Source organism: Archocentrus centrarchus, chromosome 2 (assembly GCF_007364275.1).
Source record: "Archocentrus centrarchus isolate MPI-CPG fArcCen1 chromosome 2, fArcCen1, whole genome shotgun sequence".
Lineage (NCBI taxonomy): Eukaryota > Metazoa > Chordata > Actinopteri > Cichliformes > Cichlidae > Archocentrus > Archocentrus centrarchus.
In genome coordinates this window covers 16,027,025-16,043,846 of record NC_044347.1, presented here as the reverse complement: position 1 = coordinate 16,043,846, position 16,822 = coordinate 16,027,025, and the positions used below count along the sequence as shown (strand labels likewise).

At 45.7% G+C, this 16,822-nt stretch overlaps 1 protein-coding gene across 2 annotated transcripts in view; it reads right to left on the bottom strand.

Moving 5' to 3' along the window:
- The window catches only part of LOC115790910 (sodium/potassium-transporting ATPase subunit alpha-1-like), a 70,996-nt gene that overhangs the window by 3,673 nt on the left and 50,501 nt on the right, over window positions 1-16,822 (bottom strand). For both annotated transcript variants that reach the window (XM_030744931.1, XM_030744923.1), the window contains 11 exons: window positions 14,370-14,562; window positions 14,107-14,282; window positions 13,884-14,020; window positions 13,144-13,294; window positions 12,891-13,059; window positions 12,652-12,806; window positions 12,437-12,560; window positions 5,556-5,701; window positions 5,302-5,432; window positions 5,020-5,121; window positions 2,055-2,146 (listed from right to left, as the gene is read on the bottom strand). In XM_030744931.1, the coding sequence (XP_030600791.1) occupies window positions 2,055-2,146; window positions 5,020-5,121; window positions 5,302-5,432; window positions 5,556-5,701; window positions 12,437-12,560; window positions 12,652-12,806; window positions 12,891-13,059; window positions 13,144-13,294; window positions 13,884-14,020; window positions 14,107-14,282; window positions 14,370-14,562 (1,576 nt within the window). The remainder of the gene's footprint in view (window positions 1-2,054; window positions 2,147-5,019; window positions 5,122-5,301; window positions 5,433-5,555; window positions 5,702-12,436; window positions 12,561-12,651; window positions 12,807-12,890; window positions 13,060-13,143; window positions 13,295-13,883; window positions 14,021-14,106; window positions 14,283-14,369; window positions 14,563-16,822) is intronic.

The following is a 16,822-nucleotide window of genomic DNA, read 5'->3' as shown; positions in this document are numbered from 1 at the left end:
CGATGTTGGCCTGCTGCCAGGCCACGGGGAGGGCCTCTGCTGCAAGCCTCCCGGTTGGCCCCCTGGAACTACTTTGCCTCTGTTGCTGGTCACTCGGCCAGCCTCCAGAGTTGCTCTGTCTCTGCCACATGGCCTCCAGAACTACTTGATAGCCTCTGTCTAACCCCGTGGCTGGTCCAACCCCTAAAACTGCTTATTTGTTTTTGAACTTCTGTCTTGTGTTTTTGGTTCTGGTTCTGCCCCCTCCTCTCACCCAGGTTTGATAGATTTTGTTTTTGTTTGGGACATCTGGGAGCCATCCTTGGGGTGGGGTGGGGGGACTGCCATGGTCCTGAGATTTTGACCCAGTGTTTTATGTTTTGGACTTTTGAGTATGCATCTGGATCTGTATTTTACTCAAGTTTTGACATGATGATGCTATTAGGAGATGTACTTTGCAGGGACGTGAGAGGCTGTGTCATTTTGTACTCACAGATGCGTATGTGATGACATCATCAGTGATGATAAATAACCAGGCTAGGATCAAATGACTAACAGGATCGCATGACCCTGACAAAAGCAAGCTGTTTATGTGTGGGAGTTCATATCATGAGATGCACACATAATTCAATAAAACTGTTAGAAGTGAGAATTTTCCAAACATGAGTTTGTCTAAATGTTAACTAATAGGGTATCCTAAAAAAATTAAATTATATGTGGTGGAAAGGCAAGTAAAGCAATGTACATATGAATTTAAATGCATGTATTTTTATGCAATATTGTCCTGTTTATCCATCTGGCTAGCATTGTGTGAATGGCTAGTCTTGGAGCTTGGTTCAGTAGAATGAAAAAGGTTCCCACATGAAACTGCTCAAAACAAGGAGACATTGCTACTTAGCTTTTCAAATATGTTTTAAATGGCACTCTGATACTTCAAGACAAGTGCTGTTTAGTTTCATCATATTTAAGAGAATGCAAACAATTCTACAGCCTATGCTGTATCAGTGAAACTGGGCACTACAGCCACTACAGGCCAAAATATGCAAGTTAGATTTTGGGGTGAACTGTTCCTTTAACTAACAGGCTTGTTGTTGGGTTTTTAAAAGCGTGTTATCCTTAAATTTTAATGCAACACTGATTTCACATTTTAATTTCCTCTGTACCCCTCTACAATCAGATTAAAATACAGAGAATACAGAAAAAAATGTGCCCAACGTGCTTTAGAAAGTAAAAAAAAACAACAACAAAAAACAAAACAAACAAACAAACAAAAAAAAACACTCAAAGAACGCAAATCTCTGCCAAGGCAGCTCACTCTCTGGACAGTATTTGCTTTTAAGGGAATAGTATTGTATTTTTTATATATATTAATTCTGTTTTCTTTGTTTTTTAAAACATAGTGCAGTGAAAACAAGTGCGAAGTGCAAGCTTTTTTTTATTTGCCCTGTTGAACCCCATTTTAATATACTTGACATAACTTTGAGAATAATTGTTTTTTATTTATGTGGATTTAAGTCATTCTTGTTCTCTTGATAATACTTTCTTTAAAGATGTAAAACATTCTGGAGTCAACTTGAAATGAAGGCAGATGTGAAATGTGAAAGTGAGGTCAGAGGTCAAATGTGACATGATATTTGGTCACAAATTATAACGTAATATTTAGATGTTGCCACAATACAAAGGCAGTAGAATTTTGGGGGGGCATTTTTTTTTTTTTACCTTTAATGGATAGTAGTACTGTGAAGAGTCACAGGAAAGCAGGAAAAGACATGTAGAAAAGGGCAACTTTGCCAGCCAGGCCAGCTACATGTCAGCCATGTGGCATATGGTCGCCAAATAAGCCAACCCAGCACCCCAAGGCAGTAGAAATTTAAGCAGAGTTTTAAAGCTAAAAGACATTTTTATAAAAGATTGACCTTATTTAACCTTGAAGAACAACCCTACAAAGTTCTATCAAAGTTTTATCAAAACTTTTCTATCATGTTCACAGAGAGAATTCCATACACACATGCAAATGCTACCCAAAACATAACCTCCTTGGCAGAGGTAAAAAAAAGAGTTAGTGAAGCGCTTACCTCCTGGGTTGATTCTGAGGATATATCTTCTGACTTCATCATAAATGAAGATGAGGAGGGAGTAGGGGAAGGCACAGAACCACCACATTGGCCTGAGTATGGATGCACAGACAGGTTGAATTATAAATGGGAATGAAACAAAAAAACAAAAAAAACAAAACAAGAGGACTCTTGTCTTTTCTGTCAGGTTCACTAAAAGCACATGAAAAGCTTTGAGAGTGAGAATTATGCTCTGGAGAACCAGCTATTAGAATGAATTCAGAAGCTGTTGAAGCAAAATGAGGCAGAGAAATTTGAGGATTTTGGGTCGAGGACGTATCCTGTTGATGCATTCACCCCCTTGAGAGCTCTCTGTGGCGATGCTAACAAGATCGCTGAAAACCCATTAATGCAAAGCCTTATCAACAAATCCACAAAACTTCTAGAGGATTTTTTTTTTTTTTTTTTTTGTGGTTGTTTGCTTCTTTCAGCATCCCAGAACGAGAGCAGCTGTCTACATCTGAATATATAAAGAGATAAACAAAGAAATAAGAGGCCGGGGTTATTTAAACATCAGCAGATACCCAAAGAAACATGTGAGTGAGGAAGATGAAAAAGAAGAGACAAAAGCACTGGAAACAGATGAATAATGAAAAGGTGGCGAAGGAAAGTAGCGTGTGAACTCCTGAGCTAATGGGCTTAATGAGTTCTTACTGCTTTCTATTTTTCTCTTTTGGGTAACAAAACTCATTAGTATAGCAGCTCCTGTGCTTCATTTTGCCTCTAAAGTGGAAATTACCAGTGACATTAGAAAACAGCCTTCTTACTTTTAACAATAAAGCAAGACGACACCGGTTAATTAGACACAACAGGATCAACACTTTAACAGGGATCGTCTCAAAGCACTACAAAGCACCGCACACACCCCCGGTGAGTGCCGATGCTTCTCTGGCTGATGAACTCAACAACTTCTTTGCGCGCTTCGAGTCGGGAAGCCGACAGCCCGCTGCGCTCCCGGCCGGAGGGGCGGAGACACTCACTGTGACGGAGCCCGATGTGAGGAAGGCGTTTAGAAGTGTAAACACCAGGAAAGCGGCTGGACCAGACGGTATTAGTGGACGTATCCTTAAGACCTGCGCTGACCAGCTGGCACCTGTGTTTACACTGATATTCAACCTCTCACTGGAACTGTGTGCGATTCCCACCTGCTTCAAAAAGTCCATCATAGTCCCTGTCCCAAAGAAACCACACCCCAGCAGCCCCAATGACTTCAGGCCCATAGCGCTCACCTCTGTGGTAATGAAGTGTTTTGAGAGACTCATCAAGACATTCATCACCTCCTCACTGCCCACCACCCTCGACCCACTACAGTTTGCATACCGGCCAGACAGATCCACAGACGACGCCATAACCTTCCTTCTCCACAAGAGCCTTTCGCACATAGACACTGGTAAGGGGAACTATGTGAGAGTGCTGTTTGTAGATTACAGCTCAGCATTCAACACCCTAGTTCCCTCCAGGCTGGTCTCTAATCAGAATCAGAATCAGAATCAGAATACTTTATTGATCCCAGAGGGAAATTTCTGTTGTTACAGCTGCAACCGTTTCATTTAGACGAGTAAACCAAAAACACAATAACATACACTAAGGCATAAAAATTTAAAGACTAAAGAGATAAAGACTAAGCTGCTGGACCTGGGCCTGGGCCCATCCCTGTGCAGGTGGGTTCACAGCTTCCTGACCAGCAGACCACAGGTGGTACGAATGGGTCACCTCACCTCATCCTCCCTCACCCTCAACACCGGATCCCCCCAAGGCTGTGTGCTCAGCCCTCTGTTGTACTCACTGTACACCCATGACTGCGTGGCCACGTCAGAGTCCAACGTCATCATCAAGTTTGCTGACGACACTGCTGTTGTGGGACTAATATCTCACAATGAGGAGACAGCCTACAGGAGAGAGGTCTCCCGCCTGGAGAACTGGTGCCAGGAGAACCACCTTCTGCTCAACGTCAGCAAAACAAAGGAACTGATCGTGGACTTCAGCAGGAAGCAGCAGAGGGACTACCATCCACTTGTCATCAGTGGTGCTGAGGTGGAAAGAGTGGACACTTTCAAATACCTGGGAGTGACCATCTCACGGGACCTGTCCTGGACTCATCACATTGACATCACTGTGAAGAAGGCCAAACAGCCTCTCTGCCTCCTCAGGCGGCTGAGAGACTTCAAGCTCCCACTCAAGGTGCTCAGGAACTTTTACACCTGCACCATCGAGAGCATCATGCGTGGGAGCATCACCACCTGGATGGGAAACTGCACTAAGCAGGACTTCATGGCTCTAAAAAGGGTGGTTCGTTCAGCTGAACGGACCATCAGAACCACCCTCCCCAACCTGCAGGACATTTACACCAAGCAGTGCAGGCTGAGGGCCATGAAGATCCTAAAACAGCCCAGCCACCCCGGACACTCTCTCTTCTCCCTGCTCCCATCAGGCCGGCGTTACCGCTGCCTGAGGGCTAAGACTGAAAGGTTGAAGAAGAGTTTTTACCCACAAGCCATCCGTCTGCTCAACTCTGAGCCCTAACTGGACTATTATTGCACAATGTAAATATTATAATCTATAATTCCATGTAAAAGTGTGTATACTGTATAGTATATAGCGCATAGTGTATAGTGTGAATTACTTATTTTTTATTTTTATTCTTCTTATTTATATGTGTGTGTATACATGGTTGCAGGTACAAAATACATTTCACTGTGTATAACTGTGCATGTGACAAATAAACACTATCTTAATCTCTTAATCTTAATCTTGCTCATGAATGTCTTTGCATAAATGAAGATAACAAAAGAGACGGCCACAATAACAGCAGTGAAAAAGTAAAAGTGTGTGCTATGAATAATTATTGAATTCTGCGAGTGTTTCCCTGCATTTCTGGTATTACTCAAAGAAAAAGAACAAAAGTTTGTCTGTGTGCTTTACTCACTTCATGGGGTACATTCTGAGGGCAACATCCATGCCCGGGCAGTATGATAGGAAGGCAGCAAGAGCCGTCTCCTCAAAGAGCCCAAAGATGAGGATGCGGTTTCTTTGGAACAAAAATGAATGTCAGGATCACCAAAACACTGGTGAATATACTTATATGTTCTAATGTCAGGTATGACAGTATGGGAGGTCATTAAACTTTGACGATAAAGCCCTCCCTTAATTGGAACATGGCAGTTCCAAAAGACCCCCCGAGCTCTCACAGGTATCTACAGATACATACGTCATTCCTTGCTGCACAATAGAGTTCCTCCTGGTCTTACAGATGATCAGATCAGCCCACTGGACAACCACAATACTGGTGAAGAAAGCTGTGTGGCAGGTGAACTCTACAATCTTTCTGCTTTCGTACGTCTGGGGGACCAAAACAAAAGGAAAAGATTGGAACATTTTCCATGTCAAGCACTTAAACTTCAGTAAGCTACACAAGAAAGTTACACAGTCCAGAGTACAACTAGTAACATCAGTGTTACTCACCCACTCCTGTCCATAGCTGTCTTCCAGATCATTGAAATATCTGTTATCCCAGTGCACTCTGAGTCCCAACAGGTCCAAGGGGAGGAAACCATTTTCAGCCAGGATGACAAAATACGTGAAGAAGCCAGCTGTGGCCTGCATCATACCTAACAGGAGGAAACCAGCAGGAAACTTCAGTGCCTATCAAAGAGGTCCAGCTTTGCACAAATAAACCATGTTGGGTGCAGTCTGTCATATGGCAACAAACAGGTCACCAGTTTGTTGCAGGGCTAACACAGAGAGACAGACAACCATTCACACTCACAGAAAGTTTGGAATCACTACTTAACCTAACCCAGGAAGAACATGCAAACTACACAAAGAAAGGCCAAACAGTGCATTCAAACCCAGGATTTTCTTGCTTTGATGCTGCAGTGCTAATCACCGCACCGTCATTCTGCCTGACAAATAATGCTAGGAATATTATGAACAAGACTCATCTCGTGCACTACGATCCTAAGCTGTCCTGTTAAGCAATTGAAGCAAGTAAATTATGGTTTGCATGTTCTTTCTTTCTTTCTTTCGTAATTATTCATATTAGTGTGATGTAGCTTTACTATTTCAGAGCACACAGGCAGGGAGAGGCACATTAGTGAAAAGAGAGAAGTGACAAAGAGAAGAAAAAGACTAAGAAGGGTTAAATAGGGAACAGAAAAAGAAAGGAAGGGGGAGTGAGAAAAGAAATGACAAATGAATTGAATTCTTTCACATATAACCAGAGGTGGGAAGTAACGAAGTACAAATACTTCGTTATGGTACTTAAGTACATTTTTCAGATATCTGTACTTTACTTGAGTATTTATTTTTCTGACTACTTTTTACTTTTACTCCCTACATTTTTACACAAGTATCTGTACTTTCTACTTCTTACATTTTCAAAACAGACTTTTTTAATAACACGTCTGAGAAAAGTTTCCGGTCAGTGCGCCGTCAAACATCAAACAATCGGAGCCTAAACGGAGGAACAATAACATATAAGAGACGATCATACTGGCTTATCCTTCATCACCAGGGCTTATCGGGTACAAAGGGATTAAATACGCAAACCCATATAATTAATGTATCATTTATAGTTATATAATCAGGGGTCACAGTGGGCCGGACCGAGTCCGTAAGTTGTGCTCGCGGGACATAAACAGCTTAGCTAGCGCTACTGAAGAGGAGCGAGCATAAAGGGAGTAACGTGTGGCAGATAATTTTAAATGCAATGTTTCTAAATGCTGAACAAATATCAGCAAACACACAAAGTGTGTGCAGTTTGTGACACAGTGTGTCTGCTAGCTAAAAGAAGAGCTGCTGTATTTCAGCGAGAGCAAAGAGAGAGAAGTTCACTCAGAGATGGAGAAAGAGGACAGGAGAGGAAGAAGAGAGGTTAGATTTGAAGGTAAGGACTGCAAAACAAACTGAAGTATGCTAACTTTGTGTAATTCAAAGATTGTATGAAAAAAAAAGTTTAGTGTGTAATAAACAGGTTAGCTTGTTGCACTGTATTTACAGTAAAGCTCTGTGTTGGTGCACAGAGGCTGTGTTGATGGTCAGAGTTACAGGTTACATCAGTGCAGCAGAGATGAGTTTGAATCAAAGCTGCTGATGCTGAGATTCATTCACTGAATCCAACATTTCTACAGCCTGTATGCTGTCAGTGTAGGGATGGAGATCAGCTCAGATAGCTGTGAAATACTGGGTTACATCTTTGTGAATTTAGTTCATCCACACAGAGCAGTAAACCTCAGAGCAGCAGCAGCAGGGCAGCTGATCACAGCCTGCACACCAACATCATTTGCTGGAGCTCACAATACAAAGTTTTGATTCTTCTCCCCAATGCAGAGCCACTACAGCTGATCTTATGGTTCCTCCACCTTCTGAATACTGAAACCCCTGATTATACTCATTTTAGGTGTGGAGGCACAGTCACCCTCTACTATGGAGGACACAGAGAACAGGGCTGTGTTTAAATTCCCTTTCACAGTTTGTGTCCTACATAACAGATTCAAGCTGAGTGCATTCATTAGGATTAAAATTTAGATTGGAATAACATTTGTATTCTCATGTAATATTATTTTATATTATTACAGTAATATATAATGAGGGTTGGTTAGCTTTACACAAAAATAGCTGGTAGAAACATCCTCCAAAGAGCTACTTTTACTTTCTTACTTTGGGTAAATTTCAGAGCCTGTACTTTTTTACGTTTACGTAAGTAAAGCAGTTGAACCAGTACTTCAACTTTTACCAAAGTATTTTTTAACACAAGCACTTGTACTTCTACTTAAGTACAGAATGTCAGTACTTTTGTCACCTCTGCATACAACCCATTGCAACTTCCATCCATCCATCCATTTTCTTCCGCTTATCCGGGGCCGGGTCGCGGGGGCAGAAGCCTAAGCAGAGAAGCCCAGGCTTCCCTCTCCTCAGCCACCTCCTCCAGCTCATCCGGAGGGACCCCAAGGCGTTCCCAGGCCAGCCGAGATACATAATCTCTCCAGCGTGTCCTGGGTCTACCACGGGGCCTCTTCCCGGTGGGACATGCCCGGAACACCTCACCCAAGAGGCGGCCAGGAGGCATCCTAATCAGATGCCCGAGCCACCTCAACTGGCTCCTTTCGATGTGGAGGAGCAGCGGCTCTACTCTGAGCCCCTCCTGGATGGCCGCACTCCTCACCTTATCTCTAAGGGAGAGGCCAGCCACCCTTCGAAGGAAACTCATTTCTGCCGCTTGTATTCACGATCTTATTCTTTCGGTCACTACCCAAAGCTCGTGACCATAGGTGAGGGTAGGAACGTAGATCGACCGGTAAATCGAGAGCTTCGCTTTTACGCTAAGCTCCCTCTTCGCCACGACGGACCGGTGCAGCATCCGCATCACTGCAGAAGCAGCACTGATCCGCCTGTCGATCTCCCGTTCCCTTCTCCCATCACTCGTGAACAAGACCCCGAGATACTTGAACTCCTCCACTTGAGGCAAGAACTCGTTCCTGAGCCGGAGATGGCACTCCACCCTTTTCCGGCTGAGGACCATGGCCTCAGACTTAGAGGTGCTGATTCTCATGCCAGCCGCTTCACACTCGGCTGCGAACCGTTCCACTGCGAGCTGGAGGCCCCCCCCTGATGAAGCCAACAGAACCGCATCATCTGCAAAAAGCAGAGATGAGACTCTGAGGCCACCAAGGAAGAAGCCTTCCGCCACCTGGCTACGCCTAGAAATTCTGTCCATAAAAATTATGAACAGAATCGGTGACAAAGGGCAGCCCTGACGGAGTCCAACACCCACAGGAAACGAATCCGACTTATTACCGGCTATACGGACCAAGCTCTCACTGTGGTTGTACAAGGACTGAATGGCCCGCAACAATGGGCCAGACACCCCATATTCCCGCAGAACCTCCCAAAGGACACCCCAAGGGACACGGTCGAATGCCTTCGCCAAATCCACAAAGCACATGTAGACTGGTTGGGCAAACTCCCACGCACACTCGAATATCCTTGAGAGGATAAAGAGCTGGTCCAGCGTTCCACGACCAGGACGAAAACTGCATTGTTCCTCCTGAATCCGAGGTTCGACTAACGGACGCACCCTCCTTTCCAGCACCCTGGCATAGACCTTACCGGGGAGGCTGAGTAGTGTGATCCCCTGAAAGTTGGAGCACACCCTCCGGTCTCCCTTCTTAAAGATGGGGACCACCACCCCGGTCTGCCAATCCAATGGCACTGCCCCAGAGCTCCACGCGATGTTGCAGAGGCGTGTCAACCAAGACAGCCCTACAACATCCAGAGCCTTCAGGAACTCAGGGCGAATCTCGTCCACCCCAGGGGCTCTGCCACCAAGGAGTTGTTTAACTACCTCAGTGACCTCACCCCCAGTGATGGTCAAGTCATCCCCCTCATCCCCAGACTCTGCTTCCACTACAGAAGGCGTGTCAGTGGGATTCAGAAGGTCCTCGAAGTATTCCTTCCACCGTCCGTCTATAGCCTCAGTTGAAGTCAGCAGCACCCCCCCCCCCCCCCCCCCCCCCCGCACTATAAACAGTGTGAGTGAAGCACTGCTTTCCCCTCCTGAGTCGCCTGACGGTTTGCCAGAATCGCTTCGATGCCGTCCGAAAGTCTTTTTCCATAGACTGACCGAACTCCTCCCACACCCGAGGTTTTGCTTTGGCCACTACCCGAGCTGCATTCCGCTTGGCCTGTCGATACCTGTCAGCTGCCTCCGGAGTCCCACAGGCTAACCAAGCCCGATAGGACTCTTTCTTCAGCTTGATGGCTCCCTTCACCTCCGGTGACCACCATCTGGTTCGGGGGTTACCACCACGACAGGCACCAACCACCTTGCAGCCACAGCTCTGAGCAGCAGCCTCAACAATGGAGGTGCGGAACATGGTCCATTCGGACTCAATGTCCTCAGCCTCCCTCGGAATGCTGTCGAAGTTCTGCCGGAGGTGGGAGTTGAAGATCTCCCGGACTGGGGCTTCTGCCAGGCGTTCCCAGCACACCCTCACAATACGTTTAGGTGTGCCAGGTCTGTCCAGCATCTTCCCCCGCCACCTGATCCAACTCACCACCAGGTGGTGATCAGTTGACAGCTCAGCTCCTCTCTTCACCCGAGTGTCCAGAACATACGGCCGCAGATCTCATGATACGATTACAAAATCGATCATCGACCTGCGACCTAGGGTGTCCTGGTGCCATGTGCGCTTATGGACATCCTTGTGTTCGAACACGGTGTTTGTTATGGACAAACTGTGGTTTGCACAGAAGTCCAATAACAAAACACCATTCGGGTTCAGATCGGGCAGGCCGTTCCTCCCAATCACGTCCCTCCAGGTCTCACTGTCATTGCCCACGTGAGCGTTGAAGTCTCCCAGCAAGACTATGGAGTCACCAGATGGAGCACTCTCCAGCTCCATCAGCTCCCCGCCCAGCAACTCCAAAAAGAGTGGGTACCCTGAACTGTCATTCGGCGCATAAGCGCAAACAACAGTCAGGACCCGTTCCCAGCCCGAAGGCGCAGGGAAACTACCCTCTCGTCCACCGGTGAAAACTCCGATGTACAGGCAGCAAGCCGGGGGGATACAAGAATACCCACCCCAGCTCGCCGCCTCTCACCGAGGGCAACTCCAGACTGGAACAGAGTCCAGCCCTTCTCCAGGAGACTGCTTCCAGAGCCCAGGCCATGCGTTGAGGTGAGCCCAACTATATCTAGCTGGTATCTCTCAACCTCACGCACTAGCTCAGGCTCCTTCCCCACCAGAGAGGTGACATTCCATGTCCCAATAGCCAGTTTCGATAGCCGGGGATCAGTCCGTCAGGGCCTCCGCCCTCGGCCACCGCCTGACACACACTGCACCCGACCCCTACGACACCTCCTGCGGGTGGTGGGCCTGCAGGAGGGCGGGCCCATGTAACCTCTTCGGGCTGCGCCCGGCCAAGCACCACGGGCTAATGCCTGGCCACCAGACGCTCTCCCTCGAGCTCCCTCCCCAGGCCTGGCTCCAGGGTGGGGCCCCAGTAACCCTATCCCGGGCAGGGTAAACTGTTCCCTTGTTTTTTCACTCATAAGGGTCTTCTGAACCGCTCTTTGTCTGGACCCTCACCCAGGACCAGTTTGCCATGGGAGACCCTACCAAGGGGACAAGCCCCCAGACAACATAGCTCCTGGGATCACTGGGACACACAAACCCCTCCACCACGGAAAGGTGGCGATTCACGGAGGAGCCCATTGCAACTTGTGGTGACTAAATGGTTGCACAGAGCTTGAAGGTGCTGCACACTCATGATCACTTTTTATAACAAGGCGATTGCACAGGTCACCTGATGGGAGGCAACCTTTCTGCAAACAGTTGCAGCCTGACTTGGACTGACTGCAGTCACTCTCAGAGAGATTGTCTAAACTTTGCAAAAAAATTGCTGTCTAATTTATAGATGCAGAAAGATTGCTAACATGCTGCCATCAATCTAAATGAGTCTGTCAAAGAGCACAATGCGAGGGGACTCTCTCAACTGGCTGCCAGCTGGTTGTATTCTGGTTATATTCATATAGAACAGGAAGTTTGCTGAGCATGAATGTAATAGTTAATGTGAATTACTGTTAAATGCGAATTTCTGCCTATGTAGATGCTAATAGATGTCTGATAATCAATAAGTTATCACAGTTAATTGCTGTATTCTCAGAAACAGATTACATGTAATTGCCAACTTGACCTAATTTAATCATAGACTGATATCAGACTGATTTTGTCTAATGGCAACATTTATGGCAAGTTTTAGTGACAATGTTGTTATGCTTGACAATCTTATTTGGCAGCAAATAAATAACTGAAGTGAGATAAAGTTATCTTAATGGATAAAACAGATACTGACAAAGTTTAACTTGTGGTTATAATTCAGAATTGAAAAAAAGTGGATAAATTACAATATATGTTGTTTCAATACTCAGCATGTCAGTGTTAAAAATCTCATTATATGGGCATTGCGGTGGCTCAGTGGCTGAACAGGCAACCATGTACACTGCATGGCTGTAGTGCAGGCAGCCAGGGTTTGTGTCCAACCTCTGGTCCCTTGCTGTGTGTCTTTTACTGTCTCTTGTCACTGTTCACTATCTAATAAAGGTTTTAAAAAAAATTGCACTAGGAGCTCACACAATGGCAGACATTTGGATAGAGCATTCAAATGCAACTGCAGGACACAGATAATTCACAACTGAGTAGAAGAGTGAGACTGCACTCAGCAGGTTTTTTGGAAAAGTACCCATCATGTTAAGGATGTATAATACTTAAATACTGCCATTCCAATATCATACAAACATGGATACAATATGGTTAAAGGTTAATAAATAAATGATGTGTTACCAATTTGTCCATAGGACATACTGATGAGCCTCTCATTCACCAGCTTGTCTGTTTTCGGGTTTCTAGGCTGTCTCTTCATTATGTCGCTCTCAGCCTTCTCGTAAGCCAGGGAGATGGCGGGGACCTGAGACACAGCAAGTGAATAAATAAATACATAAAATAAGCAAATCATTTGAACCTCAATGTGGAAAAGAATCAGCAGCCAATAAGCTCACCATGTCAGTTCCCAGATCAATACAGAGGATGGTGACGGTTCCGAGGGGCAGAGGGATGTTGGCGATGATGAAGAGGAGGAAGGGTGAGATCTCGGGGATGTTGCTGGTCAGAGTGTAAGCGATGGACTTCTTCAAGTTATCAAAGATCAGACGGCCTGAGACAGTAAATAAGCAGTTGTAGTGATGCTTTGTATTGTGTATTTCTGCAGGTACTGTATAACTCTTGGTCTAGTTCTTACCTTCTTCCACTCCAGTTACAATGGAGGCAAAGTTATCGTCCAGCAGGATCATGTCGGCGGCCTGCTTGGAGACATCAGAACCAGCGATCCCCATGGCGACGCCAATGTCAGCTTTCTTCAGAGCTGGAGAGTCGTTCACACCGTCACCTGTCACGGCCACAATGGCGCCCTGCACAGGGAACAAAGCGTTGTCAGGAGTTCCAAACAGAACATTTATGAACTTGTGCCTGTGAGAATCCCCCCTGATGCTCACCTGTCTCTGGCATCCTTCCACGATGATCAGTTTCTGCTGCGGGGAGGTCCTGGCAAATACAATTTCTGTGTGATGCTGCAGCAAATCGTCAAGCAGCTGTGGAGTCATCTCTTTCAGCTCACCACCGTGGACAACGCAGGCCTTAGCATCCCTGAAGACAAGATTACAACAGTGTTAGTACCACAGCAGGGTATGATCAGGACATTAGAAAGGGAAAATCATGGAAACAATGGTATTGTGAGGAAAACACGAGATTTAAAATACAGTGTTCTACATCTTTATTACTAAATAAAATGTTGGATCCTCAAATTTATTTTTTTTTTATCATTTGTTTAATCCCACAGGACAGAATGTTATGTCATATTTTGCCAACACAGGTGTTACATAAGTTACAAGGACCTAACAACCCTAACCCTGCAAAAAACACTAAGGATGATGGTGCTTTTAGTGTGCTGCAATGTGAACACAAGCACTACAACCTGTTGATAAGGAACAGCAATGCCACCAACTAAGCATCACGCTGAGATTTATTTGTCCAGAGTGAATTAATGGTAAAAGCCTTTTTGGCTGTGTAGAATGCAGGACCTCCGTTAGCCAACATTGATTTAATTTAGCACTTTTTGCACAATTAAGCAAACTTTAAAGCTGTGCCACAAAGGAGAGACAGATTTTGAACAGTTGCCACTTAAGCCTAAGAAATGACCAAAGCTAGCTCCATAAATTTAGAGAGGCCAACAAACCTGGGGTTGACCTCTGAAACTGGAACATTCAGGCGGGCAGCAATGTCTTCAACAGTCTCATTGCCTTCAGAGATGATACCCACACTTTTAGCAATCGCCTTGGCTGTTATTGGATGGTCACCTGTGACCATGATGACCTGTGAGGAAAGAGATGAGAAAACATTTAACTTTGAGTTCTTCATGCAAACCAAAAAAGGTCTGGCCATTCAAAAAGATAGCATACCTTGATTCCTGCACTCCTGCATTTACCAACAGCATCAGGCACAGCAGCACGAGGAGGGTCAATCATAGCCATGAGGCCAATGAAGCACAAGTTCTCAGTGGGGAAGTTCACCTCATCAGTGTCAAAAGCAAAGCCTTCTGGGAACTGGTCATCAGGCAAGTGATAAAGGCAGAAACCTGAATAAAACACATGCTTGTGAGATTCCATTTTCTGTACTAGCTGACAACGCAAAAATGCAGATGTAGAAAGAAGCCATGTCCTACCCAGTACTCTCTCTCCAAGGCCTCCCAACTCAACATAGGCATTACTGAAAGCATCTTTTAGCTCATCATCCAGAGGCTGCTCTTTGCCCTGGATCATGATGGTGGAGCAGCGGTCCAAAATCCTCTCTGGAGCTCCTTTCATCACCAGCAGATGCTTGGTTTCCCCAGGGGTTGTGTTTTTATGTATGGAGAGCTGTGGGACAGCAGAAAGGCTGATTTTAAATGCAGATTTCAGTGATTTATGTGATGCAAAAGTAAGAATGACTCCAAACGTTTGGATAAAATTTTTTCTATATAAGTCAAAAACAATCGCCTGTGGGACTCCGGAGGCAGCTGAAGCATAATGTCAAGCCAGGTGGAATGCAGCATGGATGGTGGCCGAAGAAAAAACTCAGGTGTAGGAGTTCAGTCAGAAAGCGATAATGGCAGGTAATTCCACTGACACGCCTTCTGCAATGGAAGCGACATCTGGGGACAAACGGGACTACTCACCCACCACTGGGGGTGAGGTCACTGAGGTGGTTAAACAACTCCTTGGTAGTAGGGCCCCTGAGGTGGACGAGATTTGAGTTCCCGAAGGCTCTGGATGTTGTAGGGCTGTCTTGGTTGACACCACTCTGCAACATTGCATGGGGATCTCTGGCAGTGGTGCCACTGGATTGGCCGACTGGAGGGTTGGTCCCCATCTTTATGAAGGGGGACTGGAGGGTGTGCTCCAGCTATGGGGTAATCACTCCTCACTGTTCTTGGGAAGGTCTATGCCAGGGTGCTGGAAAGCAGGTTCTGTCCACAATTCGAACGTTGGATCCAAAAGGAACAATGTGGTTTTTGTCCTGGTCGCGGAAAGACGGACCAGCTCTTTAGGATATTCAAGTGTGCACCGGAGTTTGCCCATCCAGTCTACATATGTTTTGTGGACTTGGAAAAAGCATTTGACCGCATCCCTCAGGGTATCCTGAGGGATGCGGTCAAATGGAGGGATGCAGGTGGTGGCCTCGAATGGTTCGCAGCCAAGTGTGAAGCAGCTGGCATGAGAATTAGCACCTTTAAATTTGAGGCCATGGTCCTCAGCCAGAAAAGTGTCACTCTGGCTCAGGGATGACTTGCTGCCCCAGGTGGAGGAGTTTAAGTAGCTCAGGGTCTTCTTCATGAGTAATGGGAGAAGTGAGAAGGAGAATGACAGACAGATTGGAGCTGCATCTGCAGTGATGTGGACACTGCACCAGTCTGTCATGGAGAAGACGGAGCTGGGCATGAAAGCGAAGATGACAATTTACTGATCAATCTACATCCCTATGGTAACAAGATTTGGGTAGCGACTGAAAGAACAAGATTGCGCATACAAGCAAAAGAAATGAGGTTCCTCTGAAGTGTGGCTGGCTTCTCCCTTAGAGATAAAGTGAGGAATGCAGTCATTTGGGAGGGGCTCAGAGTAGAGCTGCTGCTCCTCCACATCAAAAGGAGCCAGTTGAGGTAGTTTGGGCATCTAACTAGGGCCCTGTTTACACGACAGGCAGAAGTTCTTCCAAGTCAAAGACAAGGAAACAGGACCGCTGTGTATGAGGCTCAGGTCATTGTAAACAAGTCACAGAACTACGTCCTCACAGCAAACTGTACCTGCATGGCACTTCATCAAATTGCTTTTTTAGCTCGAGTTTTCTGCCTGCAGATATTATTGATTTAAAATAAAAAAAATATATACTGTTCCAGTCACACTGTGAGACACGCTCAACCATTCATATGTGAGTCTGCGTCACCTGTAAATAGCCAGCCACACTACAGTTTAAAAGCCAAATAGCCTACCAGCTAATGCTGTTTACTTTAGATACCTGACATGCCGGTACAACCAGAGTAGATAAATAGCTTTACCTGATATAAAATGGGCGCTTCAAACATGAGCATTTCTGATCATGTCCTCGGTCCAATTTTTATCAATACATTTGATGGCTTGCAACTACAGACGCCTACAGACATTTTCTCTCAAACGTGGGAATTCGGTACAACTTCAGTCCACTTTTGGTAGAGTAGAAATTCTGACAGCCAAACGTGCAACAGCCAGATATTTTGATGCTGATATCTCTTTTAAATCGGGTTTAAATGCTGTGAAGACTAGTTGTTCTTATTGATCTAAATGGAGTAGTAGTTCACTTCCATTGCCAAAATGCGCATCCTTTGATGAGGTAGGTTCTAAAAGGGTCTATACAGTACGTTTGGGAAACGGGGGTAATCGCACCTGCGCACTATGGTTGCGACTGCCACAGTTTTCCGCGCATGCGCTAATAGTCGTTAGGGTTAGGATTCACGAGTGCCTCAGCGAACTTCAAGTAGCACGATTCACAGTCGATCTTTTCTTGTGTTTTTGCCATTTTATTATTGAGTGTTGTGTGCAGCAGCAGTCCAACCTTGTCGTCAATCCACAAAGCGTCTCTCATTGGCCATTTTGTAAATAATGA